This window comes from Panulirus ornatus, chromosome 26 (genome assembly GCF_036320965.1).
Source record: "Panulirus ornatus isolate Po-2019 chromosome 26, ASM3632096v1, whole genome shotgun sequence".
NCBI classification, from domain to species: domain Eukaryota; kingdom Metazoa; phylum Arthropoda; class Malacostraca; order Decapoda; family Palinuridae; genus Panulirus; species Panulirus ornatus.
In genome coordinates, this window is record NC_092249.1 from 5888538 (window position 1) to 5904195 (window position 15658).

At 37.8% G+C, this 15658-nt stretch overlaps 1 protein-coding gene across 1 annotated transcript in view; it reads right to left on the reverse strand.

Moving 5' to 3' along the window:
- Window positions 1-2949: 2949 nt before the first annotated feature.
- Window positions 2950-15658, reverse strand: part of LOC139757423 (papilin-like) — a 95879-nt gene continuing 83170 nt past the window's right edge. The window contains 4 exon segments of the mRNA XM_071677926.1: window positions 2950-5963; window positions 7667-7780; window positions 8200-8355; window positions 11802-12311. Coding sequence (XP_071534027.1) covers window positions 5773-5963; window positions 7667-7780; window positions 8200-8355; window positions 11802-12311 — 971 coding nt within the window. The 3' untranslated portion in view covers window positions 2950-5772.

Below are 15658 nucleotides of genomic sequence, written 5' to 3' on the forward strand. Positions count from 1 at the left end.
AGGAAAAGACAACAAAGGCCACATTCGTTCACACTCAGTCTCTAGCTGTCATGTGTAATGCACCGAAACCACAGATCCCTTTCCACATCCAGGCTCACAAAACTTTCCATGGTTTACCCTAGACTCTTCACATGCCCTGGTTCAATCCATTGACAGCACGTCGACCCCGGTATACCACATCGTTCCAATTCACTCTATTCCTTGCACGCCTTTCACCCTCCTGCCTGTTCAGGCCCCGATCACTCAAAATTTTTTTCACTCCATCTTTCCACCTCCAATATGGTCTCCAACTTCTCGTTCCTTCCACCTCTGACACATATATCCTCTTGGTCAATCTTTCCTCACTCATTCTCTCCATGTGACCTGGCCATTTCAAAACACCCTCTTCTGTTCTCTCAACCACAACCCTCTTGCGTTAGCGAGGTAGTGTTAAGAACAGAGGACTGGGCCTTTGAGGGAATATCCTCACCTGGCCCCCTTCTCTGTTCCTTCTTTTGGAGGGAGCAGGGGGCTGGAAATCCTCCCCTCTCGTTTTTTTTCTTTTTTTCCAAAAGAAGGAACAGAGAAGGGGGCCAGGTGAGGATATTCCCTCAAAGGCCCAGTCCTCTGTTCTTAATGCTACCTTGCTAATGCGGGAAATGGCGAACAGTTTGACAGAATATATATTATCCCTGGGGATAGGGGAGAAAGAATACTTTCCATGTATTCCCTGCGTTTCGTAGAAGGCGACTAAAAGGGGAGGGAGCGGGGGGCTGGAAATCCCCCCCTCTCGTTTTTTTTTAATTTTCCAAAAGAGGGAACGGAGAAGGGGGCCAGGTGAGGATATTCCCTCAAAGGCCCAGTCCTCCGTTCTTAACGCTACCTCGCTAACACGGGGAATGGTGAATAGTTTGAAAGAAAAGAAAAAGATATATATTATCCCTGGGGATAGGGGAGAAAGAATACTTCCCACGTATTCCCTGCGTGTTGTAGAAGGCGACTAAAAGGAGAGGGAACGGGGGGCTGAAAATCCTCCCCTCTCGTTTTTTTTTTTTAATTTTTCAAAAGAAGGGACAGAGAAGGGGGCCAGGTGAGGATATTCCCTCAAAGGCTCAGTCCTCTGTTCTTAATGCTACCTCGCTAGTGCGGGAAATGGCGAATAGTTTGAAAGAAAGAAAGAATACATATAAATATATTCTTTTTCATTTACCTCTATAACATGCATAATAATCCATAGAGCCATTCACAAGTTTGCATCGCCTCAACAATGAGGAAAATTAAACCTTGCCAGACCGTGTCGTCATCTGTACTATGCAGAGGCAAAAGTATCTCTTCATTTTAATATATTTTTGCTACTGTCCATAATTCGTATTCAACATCACATTCTCCTCTTCATAACCCTACTTACTATGAAATTCAATCATGACTGTGGAGTCAAGAGGGTGACTTACGACTTCTTTGGCGATGCAGACACTATTCTGGGAGAGTTGGTGTTCCTGCTTGCTTTTGCCCCGGTACTTTTCGTCTCGTGGCTGTGCGAGTTGGTTGCGTCAAGGAGAGTTTGTCTAGTGTGCTCAGGGTGGTCTTTATGCACAGTGTTGAGGGGCAGGAGGCTATGTCTGGTGAGGTTGGCTGCTGAAGGTTGGACTGGATTATAGGCTTATAAGCTAAGCACTGGAGCTTCTAAGGCTATTCATTGCCCTAAGGCTGCTGAAGGTGGTGAGTTGGAAGTCTGGTTAGTTGGATGCAATAACAAAAGGATGTTGCAAAAAATGCATTTGGATTATGAGGACTTCACCTTAGGGAGCCCAAGTGGGAATGCTGAGCCATGCAGGATGTTGGATGTTAAACTCTCCCCATAAATAATTATTCCGGTTTTCAATTTGTGGAGTGTATCCAGGAGGCCTTGTGTATCTGTGCCTCCATAGTAGAAATACAAAAATAACCGTCTCATTTGAAAATAGCTCATTTGATGTCAACATTTACAATGTAATATCTTAACTTGTTTAGGGTTAATCTAATGTAGATTAATACATTTGTAAAACCATGTCATGTATACAAAAATACAATAATGTAGGAGTAGAACCCTTTCAGATGCACATGTGAGGGAAAAGGCACATTTTCATGTAGTACCTTATTAGATTTTTTTAATGCTTGTTCACTATTTCCCACATTCACAAGGTAGCACCAAGAACAGATGAAGAAAGGCTGCAAACGCTTGCATGCATTCTCTAACTGTTGTGTAATGCACCAAAACTACAGCCTTCTGTCCACAACCAAGCCCCACAGTCCTTTCTATGGTTTACCCCAGCAGATTCATATGCTCTGGTTCAGTTGTTTGATAGCAAACGGCCCTATCTATATCACAACACTCAAATTCACTCTATCCTATGTATGCCTTTCACTCTCCTGCATGTTCAGACCCCAATAACTCTATCCTTCCACCTCCAATCTAGTCTCCCCCTTCTTGTCTCCTCCAATTCTGACACATACATCCTCTTTGTCAACCCCTCCTCATTCATTTTCTCCATAATTCATCACAGCCTCTTCATTTTCCTCAGCCACCCTCTCCTTATCATCACACTTCTCTTAAACTTTTATCACTTACTTGATCAAACCATCTCAAACCATACATTTTATTTCAAACACATCCATCCCTCTCCACACATTATCTCTAGCCCATGCCTTGCATCCATACAACATCACTGGGACTACTATACTTTCAAACATACCCATTTTTGCCCTCCTAAGTAACAACCAATCTTTTTGCACATTCCTCAATGGTCCAAGAACCTTTGCCCCCTAAATCACCTGTGATTCATTTCTACTTCCATGACATCATTTGTTGCCATACACATAAAATAAATTAGGTGAACTATTCACATAGTTTCAATAAAGCTCTTTCAAAAATATGCATAAATTCCTATAAAACTAAATGTAACCTTTTATTGAAAGGATATGAAAAACAGCTTGTAAATAGGTAATTTTTACTGTCGCTTATTTACAGGATTTAATTTAAAACTTCACCGAAATCACATTAGTTTGGCACAAACTATAGTTTGAAAGTTTTGTGGCATTATAAACACATCAGGATACACCTGATAAATCACCATGGGCTAACTTAGACCAAGGAAACCCAAAACAATATTGACAACACTGTGGCAGTGACGTGTGGTTTGTCGCGAGTATATATGTCTGAGAATCTCTATGACTATAAGAGATCTTATTTGACCTTCAGTGCCAACATATGTACTCAGCAGAGTGTATTAGATGATATATTATACTATATCTAGTTAGTGTATGTGATTCTCAGTTGGCACTACGGAAAGTCATCACAAGTACACAAAAACAACACCTGCTGCAGAAATGGCATCAGATGAAGGCACTACTGGGAACTATTGCTCTCCTAGCAAAAGTATGCCTGGTGCCTAGTCAAAAATGGCATGCATAAAGATAAGTCTTGACTTTTACAGAAAACTCTAGCACGAACTTGACTTTTTCTTTATAACTTGGAAATCCCAGAAAGTTGGACAGTACTCCTGTGCATATAGTTTTCCTTTTTCAAATATAATGTGATGCTTTCCAGTGTATGATGGCTCTGTTCTCCAATACAAGGGATGACATTCCTTCTGAATCTTTATTTCAGCAATAACATTTGCTGCCCTAGGAAATGATGTGTGCACCATTTTCCAATACTAAACATAACTCTCACATTCTGCATAGAAATCTCTTGCCTTCCACGGTTTTGAGTGTACATAGAACAATGTATGATATAAACCTACTAAGGCCTTAAGTTCTGAGTACCCATGCTTTTCCTCAGAACCACCAAAATTTTATCCATGCACTGGCAAGTGTCACATGGACACGAACTGCTTGTGGCCTAGCCTGACGTATCATCATTTCTAAAGAGAGGCAGGAGGAATGTCATAACCAGATGGTGTTCCTAGGGTGAGCATTGAGGTAGCCTCTTGTGGTGTGTTGCTGGCTGGCTGGCTGCTTTCTGAGAGCATGGAGGTACAGTACCACTAGTGTCATACTTCCATCATATTATTACCTTACAGTTTTGTACATCATGTGCTGGACCTTTCAGGAATAAGAGCTTGGTTATAGAAGTTTGACGTGCTTATCTTTAACCCAGGAGTGTTCCTTACATGGCTTCCTGTGTGTCTCGATGGAACTTCCCTCAATCCCCCATTTCCCATAAGCCCTGTACCTTGCCACCATGGTTTTGCCAACCATGGGGTCTCCTAGAAACGTTACCCCAGTGGTTGGCAAAGACTTCTGTATTATTATATAATGAATTTATTCAGATCTTTTTTTTTTTTCAAAAGAGCAACTTGAATATGCTCAATATATACAGTAGTGTATGTATATTTGTTACCAAAGAGAGAGAAATAACACAAATTCTTGTAGGTCAGACAGGGTTCATCCCCAACTGGTCTGAAACAAAGGGCTATTACGAACCATCTACCATGAAGAAATGTCACATGCTTACACTAGTATCTGGATTTGCTTGAACACCAAAATATCATATCAACAAAGACAGAATCAAAAATACATAATTTTTATCTTTATGAAATATTGCCATGTTGCCTAGGCTACAGAAGTGCAGTATTAAGGTTCCACACTTTAAAGTGTCATGACATTATCTCTGAAATTGAGCAACTAACCAATTACAAGATAAAAATTTCAGGGATAAAATGGGGCTCCTCCACTAACCAAGCAAATTTAAACACAGCAAATATGATCTACATTCAAAATATTAACAAAACCAAAACTACACTACTTATTATGTAAATTACTATACTTGGCTACGAGAGAAATCTGCCAAGTGCTCTACATGAAGGTGATATCCCAGAATTTGAACCAGATCTTAGTGGAGGATAAAAAAAAGTAATTTTAACAGAGGAGGAATATGCAGATAGATTAAACCTTACATAAAAAAATGCAAAAATTATCTTAAACAGATTAAGTGTTTTGGAGGGTGAACAAAAATTTCACTTCCAAATACCTGTCTTAGTCACATTTAAGTATTAAGTCTGTGCATTATTTACAAGCCTGAGGACTACACAGCCACAGCTGTAGCCATGTGTGTTCAAAATCTTAACTCCAACCGCGGCTGTATTTGGACAAGTGAACTGGGTTATTTTCATTAAAAGCAAGTGAGGATTAAGAGAAGTCAGTTCTTGGCAAATTTCCTAATTCTCCAATATGTTACTGTGACTGGAATTCTACACATAAATACGGTCTAACATTGCAATACTATACATTTGTGCATATTAGTCAAGTGCCAACCCCTCTTTACATCAATCATGACATGTTTACATGCCAAATCTTCCTTGTTATTCAACAATGCATAAAAATGAGGACTGTTTGAAGAACAGATACACAGTATCACATTTACGAGGTTATCATACCTAGCAGATTCAAATGTTATTTAGCTAGCTAATCGATGATACTTTTTTAATGCTTACAGGAAATGATTATCACCATGTAAAATGGCATGTAAATATATCAAATCATTTATCAAACAATGGATGAACCTCTAATGTAGATGAAAAACAATCTGTTTGTGATTAAACATATGTATGAAGTTATGATGAACATAGTACCTTGATAACCCAAGACTTGTTAATACAATCCTTACTGGAGTACCAGCATTTCAATAAGACTAAAATTGGATGGCATTTAAGTTTATATCATCCAAATCCTGGATACTCAAGATAACATGCTGCTCTACTGGTATTCAACCATATTTCACATGACTTTAATATAAAACTAAGCATTTTCTACTTATTTCCTTCTGTTACTACTTTGAGAAATGTTCTGCAGATGAGTACCATGAGAAGGCAACTGGCCAGCCAAGGTGCAGGAGCGACAGCAAAATCTGGCGTAATATTTATTTGTGCAGTACTGTGCACGAACTATTAACTTACAGTTTGCAAAGAAGAGGTTGTCTGTGCAACTGGGATGTACATAAAGACCTGAAAAACAAAAAGAACAGATTAATTGCTTTCACACTTATATGTGTAAAGAGGTTTTACCAAGTCTTTGCCGACATGGCTGAAGGAGTCATTATAATGGAGAATGTGATAATGTTTGAAGGCAAGAGGCTGTTCATGGCCCTGGTTCAGAAGGGAAAGACAGTAAGAGTAATGTCAGTTTGCTTATTAACCTATGAGGGAAAAGGATATCTCATTAAATACTGATAACAGGCATCCATTCATAACATATATATCTTTAGAGATGAACAAAGACAAAAATCTGTGACCTCAACCTTCCCATTATCAGTGGGTTGGTAGCATCCATGAGTAAAAATGTTTGGCTGTTTTGTGGGTTGAGAATTTTACTTTCTTTAGTTATCAACTGTCTATATATTAGTGTTATTTTCATAAGAATTACAGAATGCTATCGTCTGACATTATCATATACATGAAGGTCATCTTTGCATAACACCATGCAGACAGTTAAGCCAGCATTTAATAATCCAGAAAGGTTTCCTATAAATTTTGCAGTTGGGTTTTTTAACCAAGAACTATCACTGCTATGGATTGGTTTAATGACCATCAACAGAAAGATACCTCATGAATATTTCATTTTTCTAGTCGAACCTGTAGTAACACTTTGTTTCTCATACTTATTTGCCATTTCCTGGATAACAAGGAAGTGCCATGAACAAATGAAGAGTAGCTTCATTCACTCACATTTCTTCTCTAACTGTCATATACAATGCATCAAAACCTGAGCTTCCTCTCCATGGCCAAGCTCCACAGACCATTTCATGTTCTATGGTTCATCCCAATAACAGCCACCACCCTGTTTACCAACACTGCTCCAATTTGCTGTAGCTAATACACGCCCTACCCCCTCCTGCATGTTCAGCTCCTGAGCACTCACAATATCTTCGACTTCATCCTCCACTTTCTCTATGGTTTCTATCAACATCATGTGATGTTCTCTCTGAGAAAGGCAGCTAACATCATGTGATTTTCATCTTTACCAGCCTCTTTAAACTGATTTATAGTAACATCAGTACCATAATCAGTAGAGGTTTCTTCCACTGCCTGGCTGGCATGGCAAAAACTACTCTCATCAGTACCCAAACAATCACCGTGGTAGATGCGCATTACTCAATCTCAGGCCGGAATGTGCAGTGAAAAAGAATAACATGTGAAAGATGAAGAAATATATGACCCCAGGAGTGAGAGTAGAATTAAAACCTTTCCAAGCATGTTTTTGACAGAAAAGCATCATTTATAGTAGTAATTCATACAGTATGAAAAGTGCAATATTTCTACATATAATCATGTCATTCACCAAAGCTGTGCTTATGTAATACATGAAATCAGAGTGTGGTGTCACACTCAAAGATAACAAAAAAAACAGTATTTCCACATCCTCCCCTCTTATCTGGAGGCAAGGAAAAACCATAACCACAGACGTGTTGGTCATGCTCCCTTCCTTAGGATCACTTAGCACTCCACCAGGCCAACATAAAGGTAGTCATTATTTCTTTCTGCCCTTTTTTCCAGGCTTGACTATAGAATCTCAAAGGAAAATCTTTTCTTGATTTTTTTTGTCGGGTGGGTGGGTGGGGAGGGATGTTAGTATACAAACACAACCCCCATTTAAGGGTTAAGAAGAAAATTCTGTTAGTAAAAGATCATATCATGGACGTAGTCCATACCTCTAACGCTGATAACAGTGGTGCTGTCAGCAACACCAAATTCATTCTTAACTTGGCACTTATACCGTCCAGAGTCATCAACCTGTGCATCCTTAATTATAAGGGTTCTGTCATCTGGAATGATAATGACAAAATATACATTTAACTAACTGCAACAAAATAGGAACATGAGAAAGTTTCTAGGGCTGAAAATGAAGATGACTTCATTTGCTATGTTTAGCCAATATACTGACAAAGAAAGACATAATTTTACCACCAAAATAATTCAAAATCTGATTCCAATAATACACCAGTTCCTCAGTTACAGTCTATTATGAATATCCCTATTCAACTACACCCTACATAATGCAACTTATCGCCTTTAAATTATCATTCTTCTATATATGTAACACTCTCTCTCCTGGATAGCTATTGAATAATGAAATAGCCATGGTGATGCAAGTCACATCTACAGTTAATCATTTACCTGCTAATTCTCCACTTACATCTAAAAAAAAAACACTTGTATCACCAGTATCACATTAAAGTCTTACCTTCTATCTCGTACTTCTCTGAGGCCTCTATAGCGTAATCTCCTTTAAACCAAGTCGTAACTGGAACTGGGTAGCCTTTGACATCACATGGTATACGTATAGTTGAGTATGGTGTAAACTCAGTTGTATTGAGGCGAATTATTGCACGAAGTGGAACTGTCAGTGAGAATCCCAGATCATAATTTTAGTCAACATACTTTAACAGCTCATGATTCTATAATTTCAAGGATAGTTAATAAAAGCAAGTACACAAATAATATGTCTGCCAAAATATTCATTGATCTAGATCATAAAAATTTTTTCACTAACACTAGGAAAAAGGAGGTTTGTTTAGATTTAATTAAAAAATAACTGGATAGAATATCAAACCTTTTAGAATGAAGATTCTTATTTCACTACACTTCAACTGCTAATAAACATAATACACTACTTCATTTTGGTAGTCTACACGTGGCCAATAAAATGACACTCACTGAATATCCCTTACCAACCACTCAAAAACAAAGCCACCCTCTTTCTTAATAAATTCAACAGCAATACCATCCAGTCCAGCTACCTTGCTGCACTTCATCTTATGCAAGGATTTCACTACCTCCTCTCTCTTCACCAAACCACCCTCCATGACTCTCCCACTTTGCATACCACCCTGACCAAAACACCCTACATCTGCCACTATTCAATCAAACATCTCTTACAATCCTCCAGGATTCTCACTCCATCTCCTCACTTCATCACCAACTGTTAGCACTTCCCCTTTTGCCCCTTTCATCACTGTTCCCATTTGTTCTCTTTTCTTTTGCACATCATTTACCTACTTCTAAAATTCCTTTTTATTTTCCCTAAAGTTTACCAGTACTCACTCACCTAACCCTCATTTGCCCTCTTTTTCAATCGCTGTACCTTCTCTCAGACACTACCCTCTTCTATACATTTTCATATATAACCCATGACTAATATCCATATAACATCATTGGGACCAATATACCTTAAAAAGTTCCCATATTAGCCTTTTTCTCTTACACATCTCTAAATCATTTTCACTCCTTCCCTGTAAGTACTAACCAAGTGCCTCTCTTTCCTCCTTCACTAACAATTTTACTTCTTTATTCTACCTAATACTATCCTTTCTAATCTGTCCACCTCCCACCTTTTGGATGTCAAATGCATCTCTTGCATATGCCATCACTGCATCCCTAAATATCTAACATTTCTCACTTACTCCCCTCCTTCACTGCTCTCACCTTTTGCCATTCTACACTTAATCTCTCCTGGCATTTCTTCACACAAGTCACCTTTCCAAGCTCACTTACTCTCACCACTCTTTTCTCCCATACTTTTATTCCTTTCTCAAAAATCTGCAAATCTTCATACTTGCCTCCACAAGATAGTGATCACACTTCCCACCAGCTACCTCTCTCAGCACATTTACATGCAAAAGTCTCTCTTTTACATACATATCAATTAATTTGCAATCTAATAATGCCTGCTGACCATCTCTACTACTCGCATACATACATTCGTATATCCCTCTTTTTAGACCAGGTATTCCCAATCACCAGTCCTTATTCAGCACACAACTCCACAAGCTCTTCACCATTTCCATTCATAACACTGAATACCCTATGTGCTCCAATTATCCCCTTAACTGTCACATTAGTTACTTTTGTATTCAAATCACCCATCACTGACACTCAGTCTCTTACATCAAAACTGCTGACACACTCACTCAGCTGCTCCCAAAACACTTGCCTCTCATGATCTCTCTTCTCATGGCCAGGTGCATAAGCACCAATAATCATCCAATTCTTGCCATTCCCTTTCAGTTTTACCCACATCAATCTAACAGTTCCCTCGTTATGTTCTATCACACACTCACTCAACTCCTGCTTCAGGAGAAGTGCTACACCTTCCTTAGCTCCTGTCCTCTCACCAACCCCTGACTTTGCTACTAAGACATTTCCAAACCATTCTTCTTTACCCTTGAGTTATGTTTCACTCAGAGCCAGCACATATAATACCTGTCTCTCCTCTCTTCTCCTCTTGGTTATATCCACACAAATCAGGCACCCCAGTCTGAGCCTCCAAAGAGGATGAGCACTCCCTACCTGGCTCTTTCTTCTGTTTCCTCTTCTAGAAATTAAGAGAAGGGTTTCCAGCCCCATGCTCCCACCCCTTTTAGTAGCCTTCTATGACACGTAAGGAATATGGAAGTAGAATTATTTCTTCCCTACCAACACATGCTACATGTGCAGTGAAAAGAAAAATGTCTGAGGCATATACACCCCAGCTGCAGTGAACAAAAACATTATGTGGACATATATGTCTCACCTGTAGTGAATGGGTTAATACTCTAACAGATCAGGGATTTCTTCGGGAGTCTTTTCCAGTAAAGGCCCATACCATAAGCACTGAAACTCTAATCAAGAGTGTGATCATCTTGGTAGCCACCAACAAATGTGGAAGGATGACTAAATCAGCATACATCACACTTGCAGCTTCACCAAAGAGTGATAGATACTGAAGCTTATAGTGCAGCTTGAATTTCATAAACTCATCAGTGAACTTCATGACATCATATTCCCCAGCTGCAGTTGTTACAGCTTGAACAACAACTTCCTCTTTGGCCATTGGGTGTTTCTGCCTAGGGATTTTTCTATACCAATGATGCCCTTGTCATGAACAAGCTTCTTTATCTGGTCTATTTCAATGCAATCAATTAATGCCTTCTCAGTATTCTAATATACAGTCTTGCATAGTGAAGTGCAAGAAACTTGCACTATTAGACTTTTTCTGCCTACTATTTCTTGATTCATGGGGACTATGCCATCTTATTATTAGAGCTACTGTCTCACTACTCTTCACATAATGATAACAATCAAAGTGAATCTCAAGCGAATCTCAAATTGAAACAGAGGCTTCTAGGACCTTCTTTTAAGATTCCAGGCCAGACAAATTGAAAAATAGTGTAATGCAATTGCACACGATACAAAATGCTCTTAAAAGTCATTACACTATGGGTAACTGTAAAAGTAAGGACAAATTATTTTAGCTAATAGCTAAAATGGCTGTTAGGTTTGACAGGATGAAATTGCCAGTTATCCTGACAAATATGTCTCAAACTCTCATCTCACTTCATCCTGCAGGTGCGTGCACAAGCAGGTGCCTAAAATGACCTCTGCTGGTTTACCTTAAAAAAATACTTTTATTTGCAATATAAATTCCAAAAAAGTAATCCAAATTGATACCATTCAAGTATCAAATTCAGCAGTCATGACTAAAATGACCATATTTTTCAAAACCCTATTAACTCCTAACATCCTATTACTTTTTGCACTGAATGCAAACAAACCTCAAAAAATTGCATACAGAAAAATGAAAAACACATTTTGACTGCTTTAAAACTAGTAAGCGTCTTAGACTTCAGTCTAACAAACATAAGCAAAACAGAGAGAAAACAAAGTGTTATTACAATCATGCAAATCTAAAAGGTAATCTTTTAATTAAAGTTCAACTACAATTTAGTTTGTAAAAAAATCATTATATATTCTTTTGTGCTTTAGCCAAGGTAAAAAATGTGAGTAAAACAGCATGCAAGTCCTCACCTATGTATGGTCTAGTTGTTGTTGGAGAGGTAACAGCAGGTTTATCAGTTGTTGGTGGTAAGTATGCAGGCCGATAAGGTCGCCGGTCAGAAAATATGTGAGGGAAGGATGTGGATGAGGAAACAGGAGGAGGGGAACTTGTGGTGGAAGGAGCTTTGGGTGGATTAATGATATATTGTAGAAAATCACGGTCCCTATTTACTGTGTTGTAGACAGGCCCAAGTGCACGTAATATGACTGTCTGAGAAGTGGCGCGACCAAGACCATTGTATACCTGACAGGTATACGGGCCAAGATTCCTAAGGGAAACTAATTTGACAGTCAGAGAGCCATCTCGGTACTGCTCAAATTGCTGAGAGGACAGTGGTAACATATTTGTGCCTCGCCACCACGTTATGGATGGCTTTGGCCAACCAATTGCACGGCAATACAACACAGTCCGACTGCCCAGGGACATCACAGGAGATTCAGGATTCCAAGGCACCACAGCAGCTTCACGCTGTGTTGGATCTGACATGCAAACTTCATTAGTATGGAAACCCCAACTTTATTGCATAAATTTCTTCTCAATCCATCTTCATGGTGCCATTCTTAGACACAAAATTCTAATGATTAGAAAAAAAAATGTGGTTTCACACCACTGAATGGAATGCACAAAGAAAAAATTGATGCAAGCAATACAATGGAAGTTGACATTTTTTGGAAGGGCAATCAGATACAAGTGACACAAAGATAAGATATGTGAAATTTTAAATGGAGTGGAGTGTTTGGGGTTCAGATTAAGACTCAACTGACTGTGCAGATAGCTACAAGAAGGAAGGTGTGAGAGGTTTCATGAAATATGAAAGATCTAAAACTACATTAGTTAAGCTATAAGATGTTAGTTGTAAATCTAAATCATATTAGATTTAAGATGTGTAACATTAACATATGTGCTATGTAATAAAACATCAAAAAACATTAAACAGCCTTAGTGATATCTTACAACCTTGACAAAATACAACATCTATTTCAAACCACTCACTGATATCTCTAATAGCTCTCACATATACGCTACTTTAATCATAAAAATGTGTTACATTCAGAAGTCTCCTATGCATACTACATCATGTTGAAACTTTCAAGGAAGCTTTCCTAATCATTTCATCATATGCCTTTTCTACATCCGTAGCTACTGCAAACACATGTTCAACATTTCCTCTGTTAATGAGGTAGTGCAAGGAACAGATGAAGAAGTGGCCTTGTTCATTCACCTCCATTATCTAGCTGTTACATATAATGTAATGCACAGAAATCACAGCCCCAAGTTTTTTACATTAAAAGCAAAAATCTGATCAACACCTTTTTCTCTTATTAAACCCACCTTGTTTTTCACCTACAAAAAGTTCACTAATCCTTTCAACATAATTAATCACTATTCTATCATGCACTTGCGTAACCATACTCAGAAGACTCATGACTATAATTCTTGTATTCATTTTCATTCCTTTTAATCTTATACAGTAACACAATTAGTGCCTCTGTCCAGTTACGAGGCACATCACATTTTTAACCTTCCATAAGCACTATCCAGATCCAGTAAATGACAGTTTTTCATTTCTGCTCTTCATCATCTATCTTGCCACTCCATCCATATACCCCCTCCCTTTTCTTTTCCATTCTTCGAAACTATTATTGCTGTTCTTGCTTCCTCTTTACAAACTTCATCCTTTGAAACTGTTAAACTTTCAACCTTTATAGGCCTCTCTCATATACAGCTACTTCCTTCCATTCAGTATAGTCTGCTGTTCATCTATCTCTGGTTCATTTTTCACACTAATAATCCACATGTCTTAATTTCCATTCGTATTTACCATTTTTTTCAACTCATACTCATTATTCTAAACTGAGGACTATTTCCCACCATATTCATCTTCTTCCAAACTCTCTTTTCCTTTCAAACAACTTTCCCAAGTCTTAAACTCAACTCTTTCCACAACCTTTACCTACAGTGCTGCACACGTTTGTGGCAGTCTCTTAGGGTGCTCTCTTGAACTATCTTCATATCATCTCAACCTTATTTTGTGCTCGTTAAGATTATTCTCTTTGCTTCTCATTTCAATTCTTGTGGAAGTTAAGTTTTACACTCTCATTTCTCAGCAATGATACCTTACACCTTCATGTTTTGTCATTCATATTGCTAGTCCTGTAATATCTACAAAAAAAAAAAGCTAATGCACATAATACTACCATATGATCTGATGAACTACCTCTATACTGTGAATCAAACAGTTTTTATCAAATTTCTTTACACCTTACACATAACAATCATATGCCTGTCTAACATGCCTTGCCTGTGTCTATACTATGTGCATCTACATACATCTTTATGTCTGAAGTACACAGTTGTAACACTCATGTCTGTTGATGCACAAAATCCATATTTTCTTTCGTAATTATTTATATCTGGGACCTTTTATCTCCCAATCATTTGTACTTTGTTCTCAAACTATTCATGCATGTCACCCAAAACACCAAATTTCTATCTGGTATCAACATCCTTCATTGATTCTTAAGGTTGTATGAGCCTCCATGAGGTACATATATCCATAAGTCATTTTAAACCCTTAACAATTGAATTTTGTAAAAAACAAGCCTATGCAAAGTCACCTGCTATCAAACACTTTTCAAACTACTAACCCTTCATCAACATTCCTAAAAGTAAAGTCAAACAGTATCTTCCTTTATCCTAGTCATTAACAATCACCTCCACACTTCAGGTGCTTTAAACCCATCAGCGATACTTGAAATATTTGCTGAAGAGGTTATCTAGAGTGTGTTTGCCACAAACTATTTGTATTCTAAGAAACTACCGTATTATTAAAAAAACTACAAGCACATACAGATAAAAATGAAGTTCCTTCAGAAAAAAAAATGTGTGTAAAAGTAAGGGAAAAAATAGATCCAGAAAAGAAAAAAGGGTCAAGTCAATTAAAATGGAAAATCTAAATGTCTGTGGAATATTTCAAACAAAATTTTTTTCAACATGTAAGCAATACTTCATAATAATCTTAAGAATCAACACCATGAAGATAAATGAAGATGGTTTACTGATTTATGGGCACCCATGCCAATTAGTCATAGCTTATAATGTATTTCATAATATTTCAGGAATTAAGGCCTTGACCCTTCGCTCATTATATAATTACTCAATCATTTACACTTCCGTTCAGAGATTTTACTGCATCTTAACTGTTAAAAATAAGTCTGTATTCAAGACCTTAATTCAGAAGATTTAACTGAATCAGCAAAGGTACTGACAATGTGCTTAACTAAATGTCAAATGTGAAGTAAATATGTATATTTGTGAAGTAAATTTGTACATTACATGACAAATTTTCGATATCAAATGATGACAAATAACTGAAACATTGTGAATCTTTACTATATTCTTAGGATATACCTTGGATTTTAAGGCAATCATCACAATAACCATGTAAAAAGCATGGCACTGAAAGATACAAGATACAGAAGCAATATCATTGGAAAAGTGTCATGGAATCAGCAACGATTGCAATCACACATAACTCACAGCCAACAATAGTGGCCTAAGAATGAGCTTGGTTCGATAGCTTCATATTTGAACAGTTTCATGAGATACAACAGATGTAAGTACATTGTCAGCAAGTAAATCTACTCTACACATCTCTGAAAAAAGATCGACCATCACCCATGCTATGGAGATGAGACTTTAAGCTGTCAAAAAACTTTAATTTCAGCAATCGAAAACAATCTACATGCATATTATCATACTGTTACTGTTACTTGTCTGAAATGCAATACAAAAAAATTATGGCACTAAACTGATGTTAATATCT